Source organism: Durotheca rogersii (assembly GCF_024521655.1).
Source record: "Durotheca rogersii strain YMJ 92031201 chromosome Unknown GGS23scaffold_3, whole genome shotgun sequence".
NCBI classification, from domain to species: Eukaryota; Fungi; Ascomycota; class Sordariomycetes; order Xylariales; family Xylariaceae; genus Durotheca; species Durotheca rogersii.
The window spans coordinates 1-22,600 of record NW_026251234.1 but is presented as its reverse complement, the minus strand read 5'-3'; the positions used below and the strand labels follow the sequence as shown (position 1 = coordinate 22,600).

At 46.3% G+C, this 22,600-nt stretch overlaps 4 protein-coding genes across 4 annotated transcripts; 2 read left to right on the top strand and 2 right to left on the bottom strand.

Moving 5' to 3' along the window:
• Positions 1 to 4,776: 4,776 nt before the first annotated feature.
• Positions 4,777 to 8,181, top strand: GGS23DRAFT_614810 (antibiotic synthetase; the record flags this gene model as incomplete). Its single annotated transcript, XM_051520679.1, has 1 exon — positions 4,777 to 8,181. The coding sequence occupies one exon, from the start codon at positions 4,777 to 4,779 to the stop codon at positions 7,870 to 7,872; it is 3,096 nt and encodes a 1,031-aa protein (XP_051375112.1). The 3' UTR covers positions 7,873 to 8,181.
• Positions 8,013 to 8,872, bottom strand: GGS23DRAFT_269477 (uncharacterized protein). The gene is made up of 2 exons (XM_051512430.1): positions 8,435 to 8,872; positions 8,013 to 8,352 (listed from the first exon to the last, which is right to left on the bottom strand). Exons 1-2 carry the CDS (start codon positions 8,697 to 8,699, stop codon positions 8,153 to 8,155), a joined length of 465 nt encoding a protein of 154 aa, XP_051375111.1. The 5' UTR covers positions 8,700 to 8,872; the 3' UTR covers positions 8,013 to 8,152.
• A 2,272-nt stretch (positions 8,873 to 11,144) lies between these two features.
• Positions 11,145 to 12,184, top strand: GGS23DRAFT_269431 (Ribonuclease/ribotoxin). The gene is made up of 2 exons (XM_051512429.1): positions 11,145 to 11,890; positions 12,045 to 12,184. Exons 1-2 carry the CDS (start codon positions 11,593 to 11,595, stop codon positions 12,155 to 12,157), a joined length of 411 nt encoding a protein of 136 aa, XP_051375110.1. The 5' UTR covers positions 11,145 to 11,592; the 3' UTR covers positions 12,158 to 12,184.
• Positions 12,185 to 15,286: 3,102 nt separating this feature from the next.
• GGS23DRAFT_550487 (uncharacterized protein) lies at positions 15,287 to 16,988 on the bottom strand. Its single transcript, XM_051515289.1, has one exon. The coding sequence runs from the start codon at positions 16,563 to 16,565 to the stop codon at positions 15,843 to 15,845; it is 723 nt and encodes a 240-aa protein (XP_051375109.1). The 5' UTR covers positions 16,566 to 16,988; the 3' UTR covers positions 15,287 to 15,842.
• Positions 16,989 to 22,600: the final 5,612 nt, after the last annotated feature.

Here is a 22,600-nt window from a genome sequence, read left to right as displayed (position 1 = left end):
TATATAAGCTATTAAAGTAGCCGCGTAGCTTAATATAAACCGGGAACGGCTAGTTATATCTATCTAGATATCGTACGGCTTATTTATAATAGGTACGATATATTATTAAGACGGCCATACCTTTACTTATAATAAGTAAAGCATTAATATAACTCGGCCGGTATAATAATACCTACGTTAGTATTAGCGATTATCGTACGATAATTATAAGGAGATTAAATAAGGCTAATATAAAACGCTATAGGTTATTATAATAAAACTATACTAACTCCTATCTCTTAATAGGTATAAAGATTAGAGAGAATCCGCCTAGGTACTAATAGGAGCCGGCGGAGCGGGCTAATTATTCTTAGTTATCGTACGTATATTAGACATTAAATATCTTACTATAATAGTTACGTTTAGGAGAGGGATTAAGGCTTAGTTATTATTATTTTAGTTCTTTTAGTTATTCTAGTTATTCTAGTTTCTATATAAAAGAGATATTAGAAATACTTTATAATAAAGGGATTATAGATACGTACGAAGATATAATAACAATAAAGATAGATAATATTAAGAGAGGAAGAGAGTAATAGTCGGACGAGATAAAAAAAGAAAAAAGAAAATAAAGAAAAAGAAAAAGAAAAGAGAAAGAGAAAGAGAAAAGAAGAGATATATAATAAGAGAATATAAAGGTAGCTATATAAAATTTAATTTAAATAATAATTATTCCTTATACGAGGATATATTTCTATAATCTTATTAATATTTCCTTTCTCTTCTTTCTTTTCTTTTGGTTTTTTTCTTCTCTTTTCTTCTACCTCGTTTAGTTATTATTCTTTTTCTCTTTTAATATTATCTTTATTTCTATTAATATTATATCTTCGTACGTATTTATAATTCTTATAATACTAAATATATAAAATAAAGGTTATTATTATATTAAATAATATAATAAGAAGGTAGAATAATAAGAAGGTAGAATAATAAGAAGGTATAGAAATAACTATATAAAGTTTAATTTAAATAATAATTATACGAATAATTATATAGAATTTAATTTAAATAGTAGTTACGTTTCGTATAAGGATAATTTAAATGGTAATTACGTCTCGTATAAGGATATATTTCTATAATCTTATTAATATTCCTTTTTTCCTTTCTCTCCCTTTCTCTTTTCTCTCTCCTTTTATTACGTCTAACTATCTCTCTCCCTCTCTTAATATCGTTTCTCTTCCTCTTTCTTAATATTATCTCTCCCTCTCGCTATTATATCTTCGTACGTATTTATAATCCCTTTATTACGAAGTATTACTAATATCTTTTCTATATAAAAACTAAAATAATTAGAATAACTAGAATAATTAAAACAATAATAACTAAGCCTTAATCTTCCTTCCGAGCGTAATTATTATAGTAAGATATTTAATATTTAATATACGTACGATAACTAAGAATAATTAACGCGCTTTACCGGCTTCTATTAGTACCTAGGCGGATTCTCGGGTCGCTATTCGTTAGAACTTATTAACCTTAATTCTTCTACTTATTAAGGGATAGAAGTTAATATAGTTTTATTATAATAACTTATAGCGTATTATATTAACCTTACCTAATCGCCTTATAATTATCGTACGATAATCGCTAATACTAGCGTAGGTATTATTATACCGGCCGAGCTATATTAATGCTTTACTTATTATAAGTAAAGGTACGGCCGTCCCGGTAGCGTATCGTACCTATCGAAAATAAGCCGTACGATATCCGGACGGATATAGCCGGCCGTTCCCGGTTTATATTAAGTTACGCGGCTACTTCGGTAATTCGTATGTTTATTATAAGTTCCGGGATTACGTTATACGGTATTCCGTACGCGACGGCGGTCCCGAGGATCCGCCCCTAGATAACGCCCTTCCGCCGCCGCCGCCCGTATAGCTAGCTAGTTAAGTAATAAAACTAGCCTCGTCCGACGAGGAAGGGACGGTAAATTATCTAATAGTAATAAATTAACGTAAGTATATATTTCCTTTATACGAACCCTTTCTATAAGATTTCTAATTTAGTTTTATAGTTTAAACCTTGCTTCATTTTTATTTTAGACGGTAAATTTAATTTTAGAAGGGAAAAGAAATTAATTTAGCGTTATAGAGTTCTGGTGGTTTTTTTTTTTCGAGGTAAATATTTCCGAAAATCGTTTTATCGGATACGTACTAATGGTGCACCGTAATAGCTACTAGGCCCGGTACCGTATAGATAGGCGCGCGGTTAAGGCGATCCAAATACTTTATTCCTATTAGTAAAATAAAAGCGCTAATATAAGTAATAATAGGCTAATAGCGGCGATGGGAAAGAAGAATACCTTACTTACTAGACCGAAGGCGGAGGTTCCGTGGCCGGACCTTATATATATGCTGCGTAGATATACTACCATGGCCCCAGAAGAGCTTAACCGCGGACTTGAGGCGTTTGAGCTCGCGGTCTAATAGGTAGATGGCTTGTTTCTGAACCGGGTATAGTATGTTATCCTGTTAGTGTATGATCGGCCGATCAGTCTCATTATGTAGCATTATATTACCATCGTTATAGTTTTGGGTGTCGTATGCGGGTCTGTTACGGTAATGAATAAATTGCGTACTACGTTTAGGTCCTCTCGTTTAGTCTGTTTTATACGTAATTATATGTTTAATATCGTTAGGTATATGACTGTAGGTTATACTTAGGTACTGGGGGGGAATTAATTTGGTTGTCCTTCTGTGGATTCCCCGCGTACAACCTGCTGGTCTGTTGGAGGTCTTCGTGCCGAGCTCGTCTGGCCGGTTATTCCGTTATCTAATGATCTCATACCAGGTATGCCACATGGAGCTGCGGGAGAGGCAATGTAGTTTTCGGGGTTCTCCGTGAATGCGTATTCTAGGGCTGCCATTTACAGCTTGGTACACTTGCGTAAGAGAGAAGGAGAGAGAGAGAAGAGTATAAGGATCATTTCGTAATAAATACTAACAGCGGCATTTCCGAAGATTGTTTTAAAGGCTGCCTTAATAGCCCAAACGGCGGTCACCTCAATGGTAAGGCACAAAGGATTAGTTGAGCTAGCTAGCAACCCCGGTTAAACTAAACTACTTTTGAAACTCGGAGCTCTTAAAATTAGCGCTAATATACCCTATTCTAACACATCTCTAATTTGATCCCTATTATTCTCGCTGTTTTAAAGTCGGTGTGTCAAGACAAGGAGGAGAGCCCACGCCTCCGACCCCTTTTGATGACTAGTTCAGAGCCACTCTGGCGGTAAGCTAACATAACCCCCCCCCCCCCCCCCACGGGCCAACCCTTCACGGACCGGGCTTTTTTATATAGGTTTACATACAAAATGCCTGGTCCGCAAAGCGGTGGCCCGTAGAAAGGCATGTCAGCTTGATATACCTACAGGTTGAACAAAAAAGTCGCCTGGGCAACACTAGTTGGGGTGGTGGAATAGGGCCGCCACCACCACTACCACCACTTCATATTCTTTGGTAGGGGCCCAATACCCCTAGAGAAAGTGTTATCACCGCAGCAATCCTCATAAACAGGGCCACGACGGGCAGTTCGTAACTAGAGGCTGAGAGACGGAAATTGTGGTGAATACGAAAGACAACGCTCTAACTACCACTCTCCTTTACCACCGGCTAGCAAACAGCTGCTGTAATAAGGGGATGTACTTAGAATAGTCTTAGTTTAACTAACGACTCTATGGGAGATCTCATCGCCTTTACCCCGTCTCCCTTGCTGACTTAGTTGGTTCCAGATCTTAGTATTTGGTTCTTGTTTTGTCAACCCCTAGCGTCACCACACAACTACCGAGTGCAGAAGATACAGAGTAAAAGAGCCTAACGGCTATAAAAGACACAGAAAAGGCAATCATGAATCTACCAAGGCCACTAGAAAAACTGCAAATTTCCATTTATAATCAACTCTAATATATAAATTAGGCTACTTCTCTGCAAGCCACCCCTTTACGGACCGGGTATTTTATATAAGCTTACCTATGAACCATTTATCGCCGTAAAAGATCGGAAAGGAAATCAGAAATATATTAAATAAGAAAAATAAGATTATCTAATATTAACCATTTCTCTATTGAGTATATGGAGGATTAAGTGATAACCCTATTCTATTACTGTGAAAAAATTATATAAAGGTACCGATATAGAGTACAGTTAACAGATTTACTAATAAATTCTATGGAAAACTGTTAGTGCAGGAAAGACAACCTTGAAACGTACGAAACTCATTATATTATTAACAAGTAAAAGATTTGAAAAAGCTTTATATATTACGTCACGTAGAGAGCCAGGCTCCCTACTTCTTCTCCGGTTGCTCGCTTACCTAACCTAGCTCCCAGCTCCCTATTATGTTCCTAGTTAGCTAGTCAGTCAATTCAACCTCTTCCCACCTTCTGTTGCCCCTACTGCAGAGCAACCTCAGTTCCTGCGCAGTTCTCCCAATCCACGTAATATGTTAATATAATAACGCAATCTAATTGCCTATGAGAAAATTTAATTTTTCCGATTCTTCCCGATTTTTTAGGTGGGTAAACTGGTTGTATGTAAGCTTATATGTTGCGTGAAACGTAGAGGCCTACATTTACGCGGTGCGGTATGTAGGCATATAAGGGCTGGTTCAATTGCTACGTGACAATATATAAAATAGCCGGTCCGTGAAGGGGTGGCCCGTAGAGAGGTGGTTTAGCTTAATATTTCAAGTCGCTTCATTTCTTATTAGCAACATCGGCGACCTTATTTCTTGCCAAAAACAATGCCTAACCTCACAGATATCGCTCTCCCGGGCCTTGGCTATGGTATCCAAAAATGGGCTGTCACTCTCCCAAACAAAATTGCCATCCGACATTCTGCGCGTCAAGTTACATACCAGCAATTGGATTCCCTAGCGAAGTATATTGCCCTTCAGCTCGTCAAAGGCGGACTGTGCTACGAGGAGCCTGTCGGTATCCTCACCGGTCATGGCATCAACCACATTATTGCTCAGGTAGCCGTTTTATACGCTGCCGGCACCTGTCTGCCCCTAGACCCAGAACTTCTGTCCGATGACATGCAGACAAGGTTGGACGTCGCCAAAGTCCGATACCTCATCACAGACACTGAACATGAAGATTCTCGCCTCTCTACGCAGACTCGATTTCTTGTTTCTGCACCACCTGCTGAGCCACATAGAAGCAATGGCGGAGACAGCGAAAATGACAAGGAGGTGACCATTCCAGCTCCTGTGCGAGCGGACCACCGCTCCCACATTCTCTTCACTTCTGGAACAACAGGTGTTCCTAAAGGCGTTGAAGTTCCCGGGAGAGGTATTCTACGTCTGGCCAGGGACAAACTGTGCTTTCCTAGCCCGAATGAGGAAGTTCTTGGCCACATTAATAGTGTTGGCTTTGATGTTTCGTTGCTCGATATATTCGGCGCCCTTCTCAACGGCTCTACCATTGCGGTACTCGACCGTCAGCAGGCACTGAGCCCCGAGATCTTCGCTAAAGCCCTTAGGAGCTTGGGCGTAACCTCGATGTTCTTGACCTCAAGCCTCTTTAATATCATCGCCATTGCCTGTCCGTCGGCATTCTCTGAGATGAACACTCTAATGGTTGGTGGCGAGCCACCAGGTGTCAAAGCTCTACAAACCGTCTTTCATAACGGGCCGCCGAAACGTATTGTTAACGGTTATGGCCCAACGGAGTCCACAGTCTTTGCTGTATGCCACTGCATAACACGAGAGGAAGCCGATGCGGGGAAACTCTTCATTGGAAAAGCAATCCTCGAAACTGAAGTTTACATCCTCGATCACGACATGAAGCCTGTCGAGGGACAGGGTCAGGGAGAACTATACATCGGAGGAAATGGCCTCGCTCGGGGTTACTTGAATAACGAGGGGAAGACTCGTGAGGCTTTTGTGAGGGCTCCCGGGTTGGGCATCAACGGCAAGGACGTCTTACTCTACCGGACAAGAGATATTGTTAAACGCAATCGTGATGGGAATATTATCTGGATGGGTCGCAAGGACCGTGAGATCAAGATACGCGGGTACAGAGTTAACCTCGACATCGTCGAGGCCAATCTTTTGGATACCCACCTAGTCAAAGTCGCCGTGGCTATGAAGATCCAGCCTCCTGGCCAGATTGCCGCTTCGCTCGTTGCATGCGTCTCCCTCGAGGAGTCCATTAACATCCAGGCACTGCACCTTAACCTCAAGAAGCGTCTCCCCGCTTATATGATCCCGCAAATTGTGGTCATAGATAAAATCCCACTCAATCGGAACGGCAAGGTTGATCGGCACAAGATATCCCAGGACCTGGCAGAAACTATCCGAAATAATATTCGGGATGGCAAACTGTGCACCGATACGTTGTTGCTGGATAGCAAGCTTTCTATTGTAGAGAAGCGCCTTGCGTCGGTTTGGCTCCGAATCCTAGGTACCGTCTCGCCGTCTAGTATCACCCACGAGGCAGACTTTTTCCACCTTGGTGCCACCTCGCTTTCTGCAGCGGCATTAATTGCAGAGGTCCGCTGTGAGTTCAACGTGGTACTTACCGCACGAGCCGTCTACGAGCACCCGACCCTTCGTGCTCTAGGGGCCGTCATTGAAAAGGGCGGAGCAGATGAGTTCGGTCGCATTGAGGAGGTCGTGGCCCAGTGCAGGCGAGATGCTGGACTCTGGCGGCGAGTCAATTGGTCCACCGACACTCCACATGTTACGGACTGGAGAGCGAAAGATGAAGGAAAGGTCCTTATCACTGGCGTCACTGGGTTCGTTGGCGCCTTCGTCGTCTCGGAAATGCTAGCGCTGGAAGAGGTCAAAAGTATCAGGTGTCTCGTTCGCTCCCCCTCAGCCGAAGAGGGCTACAAACGGTTATTAAAGAATCTCGAAAAGTACAACCTTGGCAAGCTTCCCAGAGACCACTTATCCAAACTGGAGGTCATCAGCGGAGACTTCGCCCACCCGAGGCTCGGTTTAAGCGAGGATGATTTCGACGCCCTAGCAAACTGGGCAAGTGTTGTATTCCACATGGGCGCCCAGGTCAATTATAACCAGCCCTACTCTGCGCACCGATCAGCTAACGTCCTCGGAACTCTGCACATGGTGCAATTATCATTGAGTGGCAGGATCAAACCTTTCCACTACACCTCTAGCATCGCGGCCTACGGCCCGACTCGCTTTGCTAAACGTCAGCTTATTTCCGAGGATGAGCCTATCGCGCCATTCATCGAGACTTCAGTTCCCTATGAAGGTGGCTACGGGCAGAGCCAGTGGGTTGCGGATGAGATCGTCTCTAAACTCATGCTGGCGGGTCTCCCCATCGCCATCTACCGGCTCGGATTCGTTCTATGCGATAGCAAAACCGGAACAGGCAACCCGGATGACTTCGTCAGTAGACTGTTGAAAGACTGCATGGAGCACGGAACTTACCCTCTTCTCCGCAACCAGCGCAAGGAATTGGTCCCGGTCGACTACGCAGCCTCTGCTATACTTGCCATCTCCAAGTCCCAGACCAACCTAGGCAAAGCCTACCACATCTGTCCAGACGTTGACAAATCTCTCGACGTCATAGATTTGTTTGAGATGGTGGCACGGATCCAGAACCTCGAGCTCAGGGGTCTCGAATACCCAGAATGGGTGGAGCGGGTGAAGAAGACTACTACCGTCGGCTCTGGTTCGCGGCTCGAGGCGTTGATTCCTATGTTAGAGGAGAAGGTTTACGGCGATATGACGCGGTGGGAAGTCTATGAAGACATGGCGCGCTTCAAGTCGGATAACACCTCGCGCGCACTCGGCAAAGATAACAACGTCTTCTGTACACACATTGACGAGGTGGTCCTCAGACGATACCTCGATACTTTGCAGTAGGTGCGGAACTAGCAGGGCCAAGGGGGGCGGGGGAACCTCGCGAGGCAAAGTATAACCGACTCCCAGGTGCTGTAAGTTACAAGCGATAGCAACTATTTCATTATGTCTATGAAGCGTATAAAATCCCAGTTAAGGCACGCAATGCGAAGGGTAAATCCGCGGTCCTCCTCCCTCCCTTTCGTCCCCCTCTAGTCGGCCCTAATCGTCTCGCCGTCTCGATCGCGTCCTCCCCCCCCTCGTCTTCCTCCGCACAGCCACCGCGACCCCCCTCCTCGGCGCCTCAGGTGCTGGCGCCGGTGACGGGGCAGACGGCGTGGGAGCCGGGGACGACGGCGGGGTGCACGACGAGGCGGTCGCGGTGGTGCTCGACGCGGGCGCGCGTGACGGGGCACACGTCGCTGTCGGTCCAGGCGTCGGCGCTCGGGTGGTGCGGCGGCAGCACCGTGGTCACGGGCCCGACGACGGGGCACACGCGGTCGTCTGGCGTGGGTGGATGGGTTTAGTGAGTGGGGATATACTAGGGGGTGGGGGAGAGGAAATAGAGGGGGATAGTGCTACATACCCATCTCACGGCTCTTCTTCTCGTTAACGACGAAGCGCAGCGCGGGACAGGCCTGGGCGTCGGGGGCGCCGGCGCACGGAGTGGTGTGGTCGTGGGTCGCGGCCGGGGACACGCTGGGGTGATGGTGCAGGCGGGCGTGGTGCTCCGTCTTAGCGCCGACGACGGGGCAGGTCCGGCCCGGCTGGGAGAGGTCGACCTCGGGGTGGTCGGGCGGCAGGGTGTGGTTCGTGGTGCCGACGACGGGGCAGACGTCCGCGAGAGTCATGGTGGCGAGAAAAGGAGAGAGTGACAGACAAAGAAGGGTTCTTGGGGGAAGCGGTCCTAGGTATAAACTAGGGGGGTAGCTCGTATGTGTTAGGTATATACCCGGAGATATGTCTTTCAGAGCTCAGTAGTCTATGCCGGGGGGCGAGTGGCGACTCAGTATAGTGAAGAAGCGGAAAGGGAGGAGAGAGGGCGATGGCGATGGGAAGAGGGAGAGAGGAGCAGGAGGGGGGAGAGAAGTGGACATTTTCAAGACCTGCCGACCGCAGGTAGGGAGGGAAACAAAGAGGGCTAACGAGGACGGGGGCCAAGTCGGCGGCGAGCGAAGCCAAAAAGGAGCTTCGAGTTCAGGCCTCTTTACGCACTGGGTACGTCAAGGATCCGCTGGTATGTTCAATGATCGTGATTGGAATCGGTGGCGCGCTGATTGGCTGCTCACCGCGAGCTCCTCGGTCCATCCCAGGCGCCACCGCGTCACTGCGGGGGCCGAGAGGCGGGTCCTGGGAGGGATCGAGGTGGGAGGTCTCGACTACACGTAGAGCAATGCGCTCGATGTACTCAGTACATTCAGTAGCTGAGGCAGACGCGTACATAATTGCACACCTTCTATCCTCTCCAGTACTTGCGTACCTATCATACGTCGGTATATGTACATGTACATGACATATGTATGTAGGTAGGTACGTTGATGCATACCGCCTTCGTCCAATGTCTGTCGCTGTTATGTACATACCGACAGGAACCGAAGCCGAGACATTCGGGCGCTCCCGCTCGTCAACGGCATTACACAGAACTTCGATAAATTGCCTCGGTGATATAGCATAAGCCCTCTATACGTTCGTGTACGTGTCAGAGCCCAATACGCAGTAATAATAATTATGGGATATCGCAGGAAATCTGCAGGTGCTTGAGACGGTGTCATGCTTAAGATGGTACTGCGTATTTACCTTGGAGAATAGCGACTTTACGTATGGTGTAGATCAGTAGGTTACTTAACGAAGGATAGGTTCGATTCCTAACAGCGCTTAGGTACTTGGTGGTCTTCGCTACTTAGCTCATCTGGTGTAATCCGTCAGAAGGTACCTTAGGTATCTACCCTCACTACGATGGAAGCTTCTAGGTACCTACCTAGGTACCTACCTCTCTTCAACCCCACACCCTCGTACCAGCAGAGCCATCGTGGGCAACCATCGTGAGATGGGCAATAATCAACACACATGTTTCTCAATTGCTCCCCCAGATCCGCTTCCCTTCTCCGTTTCTCAGTCGGCAGACGCGATCGCCCCCTGACACCCCCCCGCGCCTAGGCTCTACCTAACGTCTCCGCCCAGTCAACGACACCGCGTGCCTGTGCGGCCGCGCCGTCCCGCCCGTCGCCCGCCACGTCGACGAGGACTGGTGCAACACGCCCTGCGCCGGGTACGCGCCGCAGATCTGTACGTGCGAGACGCAACCCCCCCTTTTTTTTCTTCTTTTTGTCGCAGGCGATGGCGCCCGAGGGCTAGGAGCTGACCGGCGTGCGGCCAGGCCCTTCGAGCAGGCGGCGGCCGAGGCTTCCTGTCCGTCTACCGCGTCGCCCGCGAGGACGAGCCCCCCGAGACCCCCCTCGCAAGGCAGACCCCGACCCAAGGCGTCTGGACGGCCGAGGCCACCGGTATCGCGTCTGCTAGGGGGAGCGCGGCCGTCGTGGCTTGGAAGTAGTGGGCTCTAGAGCTTGCGCGTTTAGTTCAGCGGACCGGACTCGACTCTGCTCGGACTCTCAAGCTTGTGCTTCGCTTTAACTTTTGATGGGATCCGCTCAGGATCAGGCGTCGACTTGAAAATAGTGAGCGCCTTAACTATCGTTGCCGGCAGGCAATATATACTTATAGGTATATTACGCGGTTTGTAGCGCTGTCTCAGCTTAAGATTTGTGGGTTTCGGAAGCTGTCCTGACCCTCCTGATCGGAGTAAAGCTCCGGGCTTGAGTGCGGGGTCGGGATGAGATGAACGACACATGTGTTTTTATTTTTCCGATTCTTTTCATAACTGGTAAAGTATTCCCCCAAGGCACGACGATAAACAATGGAAATACCATCACGGCGTATTCTCTTCTGCCAAAGACTAAGTCAGCATTGGGTCTTGAGAATACCTCTAGACGATGCGCCATTTGATGTCCCCACGACCCCAAGCAGTCTATCCCCTTGAGGCCAGAATATCGCCGGTCCTGTTTTCTCTTCCCGCTTCTGGAGAATGCGCCGCAGCCAATAACACCGGTGACATCAACCACGCCGGGAGCGCGCGAACCCGGAAACCGTCTAGGCCGTCCTAGTAATCCGTCCCCCGCCGGCTGACCCTCGACAGCTCGGTGCCTCGCGGCATTCGCCCTGGTCTCCTTATCCTCCCCCCACCCCCCCCTATTTACACGATAGCATAATCTCCACCAACCTTATCGGCACGTTGCCGTCCCCCCCTCAACGACCTTCCCTTTTCGGACCGCAAGCGCGCCCCATGAAACCAGGCTGACCGGCTGTGAGACAAACACCAGCTCGGCATTGACCTCCAGAACGAGCAGCTACCGTGAGGTGACCGCCGTTGCGGGGGGAGATTGGCGCTCGAGGGCACGCGTACGGGCTTCAGCTATTCGCTGGGGCGGCGCGACGACGGCAGAACCAATGCAGCCCCGTGGCGATGTAAACCCTGCGAGGAAGGAGGATCCGCGGGGAGCGTCGGCACGGGACGTCGATCCAAATATGGTGGGCATAGATTCGCATATATATATGGCGTAACCTAACCCATCCGAAACTCTCCCTATCCCGCGATCGCCCTCCACACCTACCGTTGCTCCCAGCCCCTTCTCAGCCCTCCTCGCCCCCCCTCTACGGGCCCGCATCCTACCGCGCGAAGACGTCGCGATGAAGCTCTCGATCTTATCTCTAATTGCCTTCGCGGCCTCGGCGGCGACCGGCGCGCCAGTGACAACCCCGGAGGAGGCGGCGGTGGAGCTGCAGGCGGCGACGACGTGCGGGACCAAGTCCTACACCGCGACGCAGGTCAACCAGGCGGCCCAGAAGGCCTGCACTTATTACCAGGCCGGCACCACCGCCGGCAGCTACCCCCACACCTACAACAACTACGAGGGCTTCACCTTCGCCGTCACCGGCCCCTACCTCGAGTTCCCTCTCCTCTCCAGCGGCAGCGTGTATACCGGCGGTTAGTTCGCCCCTCCTCTACCCGCCTTCCCTCTTCTCCCCTTCTCCTGCCTCGCACCCCCCCCCCCAACACACACTTTCTCTCTATCTTCCCACATCAAGCCATCCGACACGACGAGCAACAGCTAACGCGCGCGCGTGCGGGAACAAAATAGGCTCGCCCGGCCCGGACCGCGTCATCATCAACACGTCGTGCAAGCTCGGCGGCGCCATCACGCACACGGGCGCCAGCGGGAACGCCTTCGTCGGCTGCTCGGGGACGAGCTAGGGCGCCCCGTCGGACAGAGAGAGAGAGAGGAAGGGGACTGCTCGCGCGAGGCGCCTACATATATATCATCCGTCTCCCACGACGGGCTGTACATACCGGAGACCCCGTCCTTCGGGCAGAACTTACTAGACTGTGCATACCTACACCTAGATGGCAGGGGGGCAAGGGGAGTTTGCAAATGCGATATCGAACGAGAGCGGCAGCGTACGTACGTGCCTGCCCACTCATATTATAGTGATGTGACACAGTATTATCCGCGACTATGGCGTTGGTCTGCGCGTGGCATATCTCGAGTCTCACGTAGGAGGCGAGGTTTGGGTAGTAAGCAGTTTTGCGGCAGGTATATTGTTCAACGAAGTGAAATATCTCCTTTTTATATATTTGCAGCAAGCCGCGGCAGAGCAGAATCGCGCAACCGACCAACCAATCGATCTCAACGACAACTACGCGAGCGGTCAGCCCACAATGGAGAGGGCTAGTCCGGTTGCTCAAGGGCCAGATCACGGTCGATCGAGACCAGGAGGAAGCATGGCCGGGGCAAATGACGCTGATCTCTACGGAAGCTCTGCATGTATGGCTCTGAGGACAGTGGTACCTACTCCTCATAGCCAATATTGCCTATATGACGATCAATCTGAGATGAGCAAATAGGTAGAAAGGCTTGTATAAATAGTAGGTATACCCGAGAAACTTTGCCCTCCCATAGGAAGCACAGCATCCCCACCAATGGCCGACGCTTCTTCGCAATTCTCGTCGTCCTCGGCGTGTTCAATAATGGTATACACTAGAGAGCGCTAATGCGGTAGTTCAAAGTCGGGCCAGACATTCCACCAGTCCTCTGCGGGGCGGTTTAAAAGGAGACGGCCAGGCTCAACGTCGGTGCGGCCGCGGGTCACGGGGCTAGTAGTAACATCGACGGGGCCGTGTGACTCTGCCGGTGTCGCCACCGTCTGTCACGATGCTCTATACCTCTACATATAGGTACGGGAGGATCAGGAGACAAGGGCACGGGGATAGAGTTACGCACCCATGTAGGTAGATATGCTAATGCTAAGGTAATTAACACTCAATCTCTTCAGTGTTATCGACCTTGATGAGTTTCCGGCTTTGTCGTAGGCCATGGCGATAGCCTCAGCCACGCTTCCTCCAGTGGGCATCGTTCACAACCTCCGCGGTAATGATGCTTTAGAATCCCGCCCTGCAACCGATACTCGTTTGCCTTGTTTAACAATACTCGCCTCCTCAACTTGTCCATATAGAGGCCTTCCCTACCCCCTCCGCTTATATACCATCTACCCTTCCTAATATCGTATCGCATCGTGCTCAAGGGTGTGGTTGCTGTCATGGTTGAAGGGAGAACGGCAAAGTTCGAATATAGGCAGGCTCTCCGAATGGGTAGGTGCCGTCGTCGCGCTCCTATGAGGGTTTCGAACCCCATACCAACGAGCCGGTATGCGTGGAGGCGTCCCAATCCTGCGCGCGGCGGCACTGCTATTCTCGGGCAGCATTGCTGTTACCCTGGGCACCGGTGAAGAAGTAGGGAATCAGCTCGGCACAGGGCAGAACAAAGCACAGCCTTGCCTTTCTTACCCGGAAACCAAAGTGGTCTTATCCCGCAGGGTAAGATACTCGCTTCCGCTTCCGCCCATCTCGTCCTCGCTTTGTCGTCGACCTGCAAGAACCATTCCCTGCGTGTCCCTCAATCATCTTCGCACCACCTCCCACCCCTTCTACCGGCTAAAGATGGAATTGGCGAGACAGTGTTGTGAAGATAACGCGAAGAGGACGTACCTGTTAGCACCCTTCATGCCTGCGACAGTGGCGCTGTTGTAGGCGCAATTAGGGTCAAACGATATAGAGAAACTGGCCGGGCCGTGGCGGACACATACTATGCAAGAGCATCTGATGCTCCAGCGTTAGGGATAATACCAATAAGAGAAAGATGTGACCGAAGGGGGAGGCCGGAGAACGGCGCTCGCAGGTCGACAAGACCGAAGGTGGGATGGTGGCGTGGAGACAGCCACAGGAGCTGGAGAAGAATCGAGCTCACGACACCACGGCAGAGACAGCCGGGAGGTGTTGGAGGGTTGGAGAAGAGAGGAAAGCCAAGGAGAGGTCAGAAGGGGCCAGCTCCAGCAGGACGTAAGAAGAAGCTATGGTATCTCCTACGTGAGGGGAGAAATGCCGTCGAGAAGCCGACGAGGAAGTCGCGTCCCAACCCCCAACCCATATCGCGAGGAAGGAAAGAAAGGAGGAAAGAACGACAGTGCCAATGGACAAACGAGGCAACCTCCCTTTGTATCTGGTTACAGCAGGCACGAGCGCGGTGTTACGCGCAGTCTAGTCTGTTACGCGCAGTTCAGGATATCTGCGTTTGGGAAAGGAGGAGAATCCCGTCCCCGTCCTCTTCCTCGTCCCCGTCCTCTTCCTTGTTCTATCAACCGCCGCTTGTTCTTCACCAAGCCGTATATATCCTAAAAGTTCCCGTTATTGCCGTCGCCATCGTAGTTCTGGTCTTCCCCGCCCCTCCCGTTTTCGGTCTCTGCCGTAATGTCAGAGAACATCGGCACCGTCGCTTCTCTACACCTCTACCAGTTTATTTCTCGAAGGCGTCTTCAGTTTCACTCCCCAGAGTCATCTTTGGAGGCAGGCCAACGTGCTGTCGATAAGTTCCACCATATTATCGACTGTTTCAGCATCGAGAGCCTCAAACCACCGCGGTCCTTACCGACGCTCACAACTCGTCCCACGTACTTGCGAGCTCGTACCCTTTATACGATCCCGACAGCCTACTACAGGCCTTCTTCCAAACCATAAGCACTCTGGGGGGGTGATGACGAAGCCATTAGGGATCCCTTTACGTAAGCCGTACCTGTAGTAGCTTTTTCCAGGATTCCTGCCCCCTTTAACCGGACGTGAGGCCGTGAGCCGGGTTTAAATCATACGGTCTAGGGCACCTCACCTCGCAGCCTAGGCACAAGCTAAGAGGGAGTGCGGCTACCGAATTCTAAATGTGGATACAAAAAGGAGAAGTCTTCGTGAGAATGCCCAACCTTGAGAGAGCCAAAAAGCCAGGTCGGGGTTCTAGGGGGTTGTGTAAACACTTGATCAGGAATCCAACAGGCTGCCCATAGAACCCACTGCAGCGAGTGTGGTGATCCCCTGGGAAACCCCAGGAGGCATCTCAGAAATGGACACTGAAGCACCTTTCACAATAATATTTTCCGCGTCGGCCTCAACGCCAATACAGAGCTAAAGCAGGCCCGGCCGTCTTTGTGGCCCGCAGCTTCTGCACCCGTCGTATCTTAGCGAGGATCTCCCTCTCTTCTTTTATGAGATCGACTAGCCGCTTTACAAATCCCGCCTCAGCCCTGGTTAAAGCCAACTTCTCCCGGAGCTCGGGCTCGGCTTCGGTGTTTACGTGGACTACCCCGGCCTTATACTCAATATCCGTAGGGAAGTCTTCTGACTCGGGCGGTGGGATTATTACTGCATGCGATAATCCAAACTCTACCTCTCTACCGGCCGTAGCCTCGTTAGTAACGCCAACGCTGAGAGCTTCTTTACTAGCTCGTTGAGTCTGCGTTCTTATCGTTGTTACATGTTGTTGAGTCTCGTCCTCGGGAAATTGCTGCTTCGTGGAAGGCTGCGGATTTCCGGGAGCGAGCGCCTCGACCCCGTCTACCTAGTCCGGAAATTGCCATAGCATCTGAAAGACACTTAATTTCTTGCGCCCTAGCGTGTTCGTGTTCTGTAAGTCGCCTCTGCTGACGAGAGGGTTGAATATAATATCACGGCCCTTCTGTGACCTGCCCGAAAACTGCCCCTTGAAGCTCTCGCCCGCCTCCTTAGCTGATGTTTTGCTATCTACGTCGGCGCGAATCGATACCTTAGCGGTGAAGCCGGCCTGCGGCGTGCCTAGCAGGGGCTTATTACGCTTGAGGAGCAGCGCCGTCTGTATGAAGTGTGGGATGCCTGATTTCGTCTGCCCGTTCTCCTTGAGGGTCCAGATGACGGCGTTGGCAGGACGCTTGGGGCCGTCCTTTGCGCGTAGCGACTTAATTAAACCTGTTATATACGTGTAGTCGGTAAGGCTCGTCGTGGTGTCTGTTTGCTGCCACGTGTATCCGACGCTGGCCTTCACGGGTCCGTACGCGGCCTCGAGCGTTGGGCTGACGCTGTGGGTGACTTCGCGCGTCGTAGTGGACGGCATTACGACGAATGTGTGCTGGGGCGCAATGTCCTGCACCTCGCCTGTCGTAAACACGAAGGTGATCTCGACCGACTTGAAGCGTGCTCGCCTGGCCCGCCGTACGAAGGCAAACTGGAATACCGCCAGCGTTGTGGGCGAGCCCTGTTCCGCCATCGTGCCGTGCACGACCTGGACCATGTCGCACTTTATCGTCATACGGTCCCTGCCTAGGTCGGTGCCGATGAGGTGGGTCGGCTGCGACTCCGTACAAGAGCGGGTCTATCGAGATCGGACGATACCTTCTAGAATCCAGGAGAGATCTTCTCGCTAGAGAGACGAATCAAACTACTCGGCCCTACATCGAGCTATCTCTAACCACCAGGAAAACTTTGCGTTGATGCTTCTGGACGAGTTCTATTCCTATTTCGACCTCACCGACCTCATCGGCCTGGATGCTGTGGTAAAACCCACCAACGAGACGCCACTAATTTCGGCCGTCAAAAGATCCCAAAAGCGTGTCGTGAAGAAATTATTGGAGCTTGGCGTAGAAACAGAGGCACTCGACATAAACGGGAGGACGGCGCTGTTGGCTGCCGTGGACTGGGCCAGCGAGGATTTGTTAGGTACCCTGCTTAATCCCGATAGCGCTTATCATAAGTTAGGCTACCCCTCCATAAGCTACCCCTCTACGAGCTACTTAAATTAAGTATTACCTAGTAACTACTACGTTAATAATTAAAGCTATTTATATTATTAAAATTAATTAAAACCCTCTAATTCCGGCGTTATAACCTCGATATAATCCTCCGCTTACGATGCTTCGTTTTTAAGCGTTCCTAGCGTCGTTTTAGCCTTTCTAGGTACCTCCTCGTCGCTTGCCTCGTCCTTATATACTATCTTATCTTTTAACGACCTTTTTACCCGCCGTAAATCCGCTATATAAACGAAGCGCTTCCCTAGCGCTACGTATACCTTCTTACGCGTCTTAGTAATGGCCTTATCGTTTTTAGCGGTCTTATATTAAAGCTAGGTTATAAGAATCGCGATCGTATTAGCCTACCGGTCGAAGGTATCGCTAGTTTTCCGAATAAATAACCGCTACGATACGGCCTTAGCCTTAAAACTAATAAGAATAAACCGTTAAGTAACGTTTCGTAATGCTTAGCCGTTTAAGGATATATTAACGTATTTTAAAACTAATAACGTTAGGAAATTAGGTATTTTTAGCCTTTCGATAGCCTCCGATACCTCCGATCGTTTCGGCCGAAATCTAGGAATACCTTTATCTTTTATAATTACGAATCTCGAGAATAACGGCTTCTCGTAGTTTATAAGATAAATCCTAAAGGTTTTCTAAGCTTCTTTAATAATTTAAGAAGTTATTATATCGACCCTAACCTATCGGTATACTGTAGTGGTGCGGTAAGATATGCCCTCTTAATGCATTACGTAATACGCTACGATAGGCCTTATACCTATATAGAGTAACCATAGCTCCCGTAAGTACGGGACATACTATATTTATTATTTAGTTTATTACCTAATTAGATTGCTATCTTTATTATTTTTACCTTAATTAAAGATTCGTTTTTATTATTAGATTCGTCGTTCTCCGATTAGTATATTTATTTTAATTATAGGCGCTTAAGTTACTTCGTCGTACTGCTATAGCCGAATAAGTAACTTTTACGTTTTACTCCTTTTCTCTTCTTACCTCTTATGCCTTCGGGCTAGCGACTATTATATCTCTATAACTAAGGGGTATAGCTAAGATACGATAACTACATTAAATTCCTTACCTTTCGATTAATATAGCGATATTAATTTTATTTATCTTAGACTATCGTACGTATTATAATCTTCGATAGAATATACTTTCGAATAAACCTATCCGGGTTTTTAATAGCGCGTACGCTTTACTCCTCCTTAATAGCGACTACCTTATAACTTTTTCGACTCCTTAACCTTTAGTTTACGGAATTTCTATTACGTTATTAGGATTTAAAGGATACCGATCGCCGTCGGCGCCGTTATTTAACCCGCGAAGTAGCCCGCGTTTTACGTTAAATAAAGTATCCCGCCTTATAGTTATTTATCTATTATAGGAAGGTACGTATAAGCCCGGGAACTTTTATAACGATATTATAGCTACTAAGATAACGCTTAGCCTTTAATACTTATAACGCTAATAAGCTATCGATACTACGATATAATACGACGATTAAACCGCGTTTATACCGATTAGAATATTCCTCGTATCGTTATTTACTTACTTATATGGAGGAATCCGTAAAACCTAGGAGAACTTTCGTCGTAATATAACCGCTACTAGGGATAATACTTAGCCCTCGATACTAACCGCTTCCTCGAACCGCTAATAATATAATATATTTCGTACGAGTAAATAAAGCTTATAGCGATTAAAGCAGCCCCCTTATAATTATTTATTTATTATATGGATTAAACGTACGAGCGCCTTAATATAAATTACGATAACCTATACGACCCGCTACTTCCTTATTAATATTAAAGGCGGATAAAGGCTAATAATAATTATGCCTTAACCGACCTTACGATAGCTTCTTTTTCCTTCTAAACTTATTAATCGATATAAATTAAATATATAGATACTAATAACTTATTATGTTAAAGGTATTTTAAGATACCTAAGCGTAGCGATTCGATAATATAATATACGATATAATATAAATATTTATATTAATAATATAAATAAGAATTAATAAACTAATAACTACTAATAACCGATAGTTTTAAAAGAATTAGGAATTAATATTAATAGGACTACGTAGATATAAAGGATTAAGGAAACGGAACTAAAGTCGAATTAATAGGTATACCTATATATAGGCTAGCCCTATATTACTAATTAATAGCTAGCATAACGAGAAGTATTAATATAGGCGTAAAACGGCGCCTAGCGGTAATACCGCTAATATTATTAAATAACCTTCGTTAGATCGAGACCGGCCTATAGCTATAACCGATATCGTATCTAGCGCGATCCTTTATTCGGGATTTATTCCTTATACGTCTTATTTTAACGAAAGTTATACGTTAGGAGTTTTAAACCTTAATAAAAGGAATTATCGTCGACTTATTTATAATAATTAAACTATTAATCTAAGGAATACGTATCGTACTTTAGTTAGGCGTTAGCCGATTAGAAAAGCTCGTATAATACCCGGATCCTATCGATCGGGATAATATAATAAATAATAATATATTTATACTAAAGGAAAAGTATTAGGATATAAATAATAGTTATTATACCTTTACCTTTATATTAAATAATAAGACCCCTACTACCTCCCTTTTTATTTCATACTTCGTATTAATAAATTAAACGGAATCCGTAGCTAGGAAACGGAATAAATCGCCGTTAGAACTAGAAGTAGTAAAGGCTAAACTATTAATAAAGACCTTAAGAGTCGATACTAATTCTCCGTCCTTATATCCGCCCGAAGAAGAGAAGGACGACGATAAAACTCCTACTTAGCTACCTCTTACCCGCGGCTCTATACTTATCCCGCTAATTCCTATAGTATTATCTTAAAATAATAATAACGAGGCCTTTAGTAGCTAGAATATACCGGTAGCTACCCCGATTATCGTAATACTAGTTATTAGATTTCCTAACCTTACCGATTACCTTAGGCTTAAGTTTAACGAATATAACGTAACTTAATAACTAAAGAAGGTAGATCGATTATTTAACCGCTACCGTATAAGCGACGACGATAAGATTAAAGAGATCGGCGAATAAATTACAATTAAAATTATTAGGGAGCGTATTAACGACGTCGCGAAGGATTAAACGATTTAAAGAGTTATCGTTATAGCCTTAAAGTACCGCTTTAAGATTACCGATAAACTAGGTTAAGCTAACGTTAAACGTAAACTCGTATAGCTAGAACGAGGTAACGTAATTAACGATCTTAAGGCGATTTTTACGTATCTTATAAACTATAAACGTCTTTCTAAACTCGTAAACGATAACGGAAAGCTTCCTTAGAAAGTAGGATACCTAATCGATAAACTCCGGATATCCTTAATTATAAAGTTCTATAAAACGGGCGATTATAATTATAATAAGATCGGAAATATCGACTACCGGATTCTTTATACCTAGCTTTATAAGTAAGCGGAACGTCGTATAGTAGCATAAATTACCGATAGGACCTAAGCCGAGGAACGACGATAATAGAAAACGGTAACTTTCGAGGAGCCCGAAAAGCCTATAATATAAATAGTTTAACGATTAGCGATTCCTAACCTCTAAATACCCCTACTACCGCTTTCCTCGTAGCCTAGACCCTCTTACGGCTACCTAAATACTAATTAAGAAGCTAATATATAAGCCTTCTACGACCGACTTAACGCTTTAGAAATAAAGATAACTTCGTAGAACTACCGTTAGGATAGTAGCTCTTATAGCCCTAAGGATACGTACGGCGCCGATTAATAATATTAATAAGAAAACCCGTTCCTAGTAAACGCGGTTTAAAACCTAAGTCTTTATAACCTATAAATTAACGGAAGGATCCTAATAGGCTCTAAACGTAATACCATATTAAATTACCGAGGCATACGTAATAAGATTCTATTAACTTAAACGAATAATTATAAGGAATTCGAATGCTAGTTTTATAGTACTTTCGATCGGCTTTATAACTATAACCGTTACCCGCTATTAATAAATATAACCTAGAATCGGTTCTACTATAGGAGTAATAAGCGACTATACTACTTCGAGAACGGAAACCCGGATAAGCTAAAATTAACGCTAATCCTAGGATCGATTATTACCTAAGCTAAGCGTAAAGAAGAACCGATCGCTTATTATATCTTATTTTACGTATATTAAAATAAGGAATCTTTAGAATAAGTACGTAAGATAATATATTACTACTTAGCCGGAAAGCTAAAGCTTATATTTCTCGACTTACGATACTTTAAAAACGAGGAAGTAGTATTAAAGTAAGAAGAAATACTAAGAGCTATATCGGAAATTAACGTTATTTAAATAATCGAACGTAAATATAACTACGAATTATACGAGACGGAGATCTTAGGTTATAATTAAATTAAGGGTTTTATCGACGACGAGAATATCTATTATTATAAGGATATTATTAAAACGGACCTAATCGAAGTTAACGTAGTTAAGCGAATTAAAGGTCCTAACGGCGAATATATCGAAAAAGAAGTACCCGATTAAAAGGATATAGAAGTCCTATCGTTATAGCTTAAGCGTAAACCGACTAAAGCCGGTAAGAACGCTACTTCGAATACGAACGACCTAGCTAAGAAAGCGAAGACTATTAACGAATTACTAAAAGAGTTTTAACTAAATAAAATTAATAAGAATAATAAGAAACGCTTCGAGGTTTCGTAAGATAACCTAATTAAGTTCATACCCGGGTTTTCGGAATAAGTAATTAAGTACCTTACGATACGCGCTATAAAGATTAACGAAGGTTAGTTTAAGGTTATTAAGATTATAAAGGAATAGGTATAAAAAGATCGGAAAGAAAGCGTTAAAATACCTAGCGTACCGTAAATTACCGCCTCGTTTATTAATCCTTCGAGTAAAATAACGGTAAATTTTATTATCGTAAAGGATACTAAAAACTATATCCGACCTCTTCCTAAGCTAGTAATTAACGTAAGACCTAACGAAAACGAAGCTCTCGCATCTACGGTAATCGATATAGGAGCGTAATCTAATATAATCGTAAAAAGCTATATAAAGAAGTAACGTTTCCTTATAACCGGTACTAAGGCGATATAGCAAGGTTTTAGATCCTTTATAAAGACCTTATATATAGGAATAATCGACGGTCCTATCTAGTTTATCGATTACTACCTTCGCTTATCGATTTACGTCGTTAAAAATAGGTTCGTTAATTACCCCTTATTACTTAGTATAAACTTCATTTTCTAGTCTCGTATGAAACTCGAATTCGACGGAAGTACCTTTATAGGAACCGTTAACTTTAGCTCGGCCCGGATAATAATCCCTCTCGCTATTAACTTAAAAAGCAATACGCTACTAAGCCTTATATTCGGTAATTAAGAAAACTAAATGCTATTAATACCCTAGGCCGCTTTAATAACGTATATAGACCTAAAAACGCGTTCCTAGCCGAGTACCTAGAGACCGACGCTAGCCTCTAAGTTAAAATTAATTATATCCGCCTTTATAATAACGATATAAAGATAATACCTAT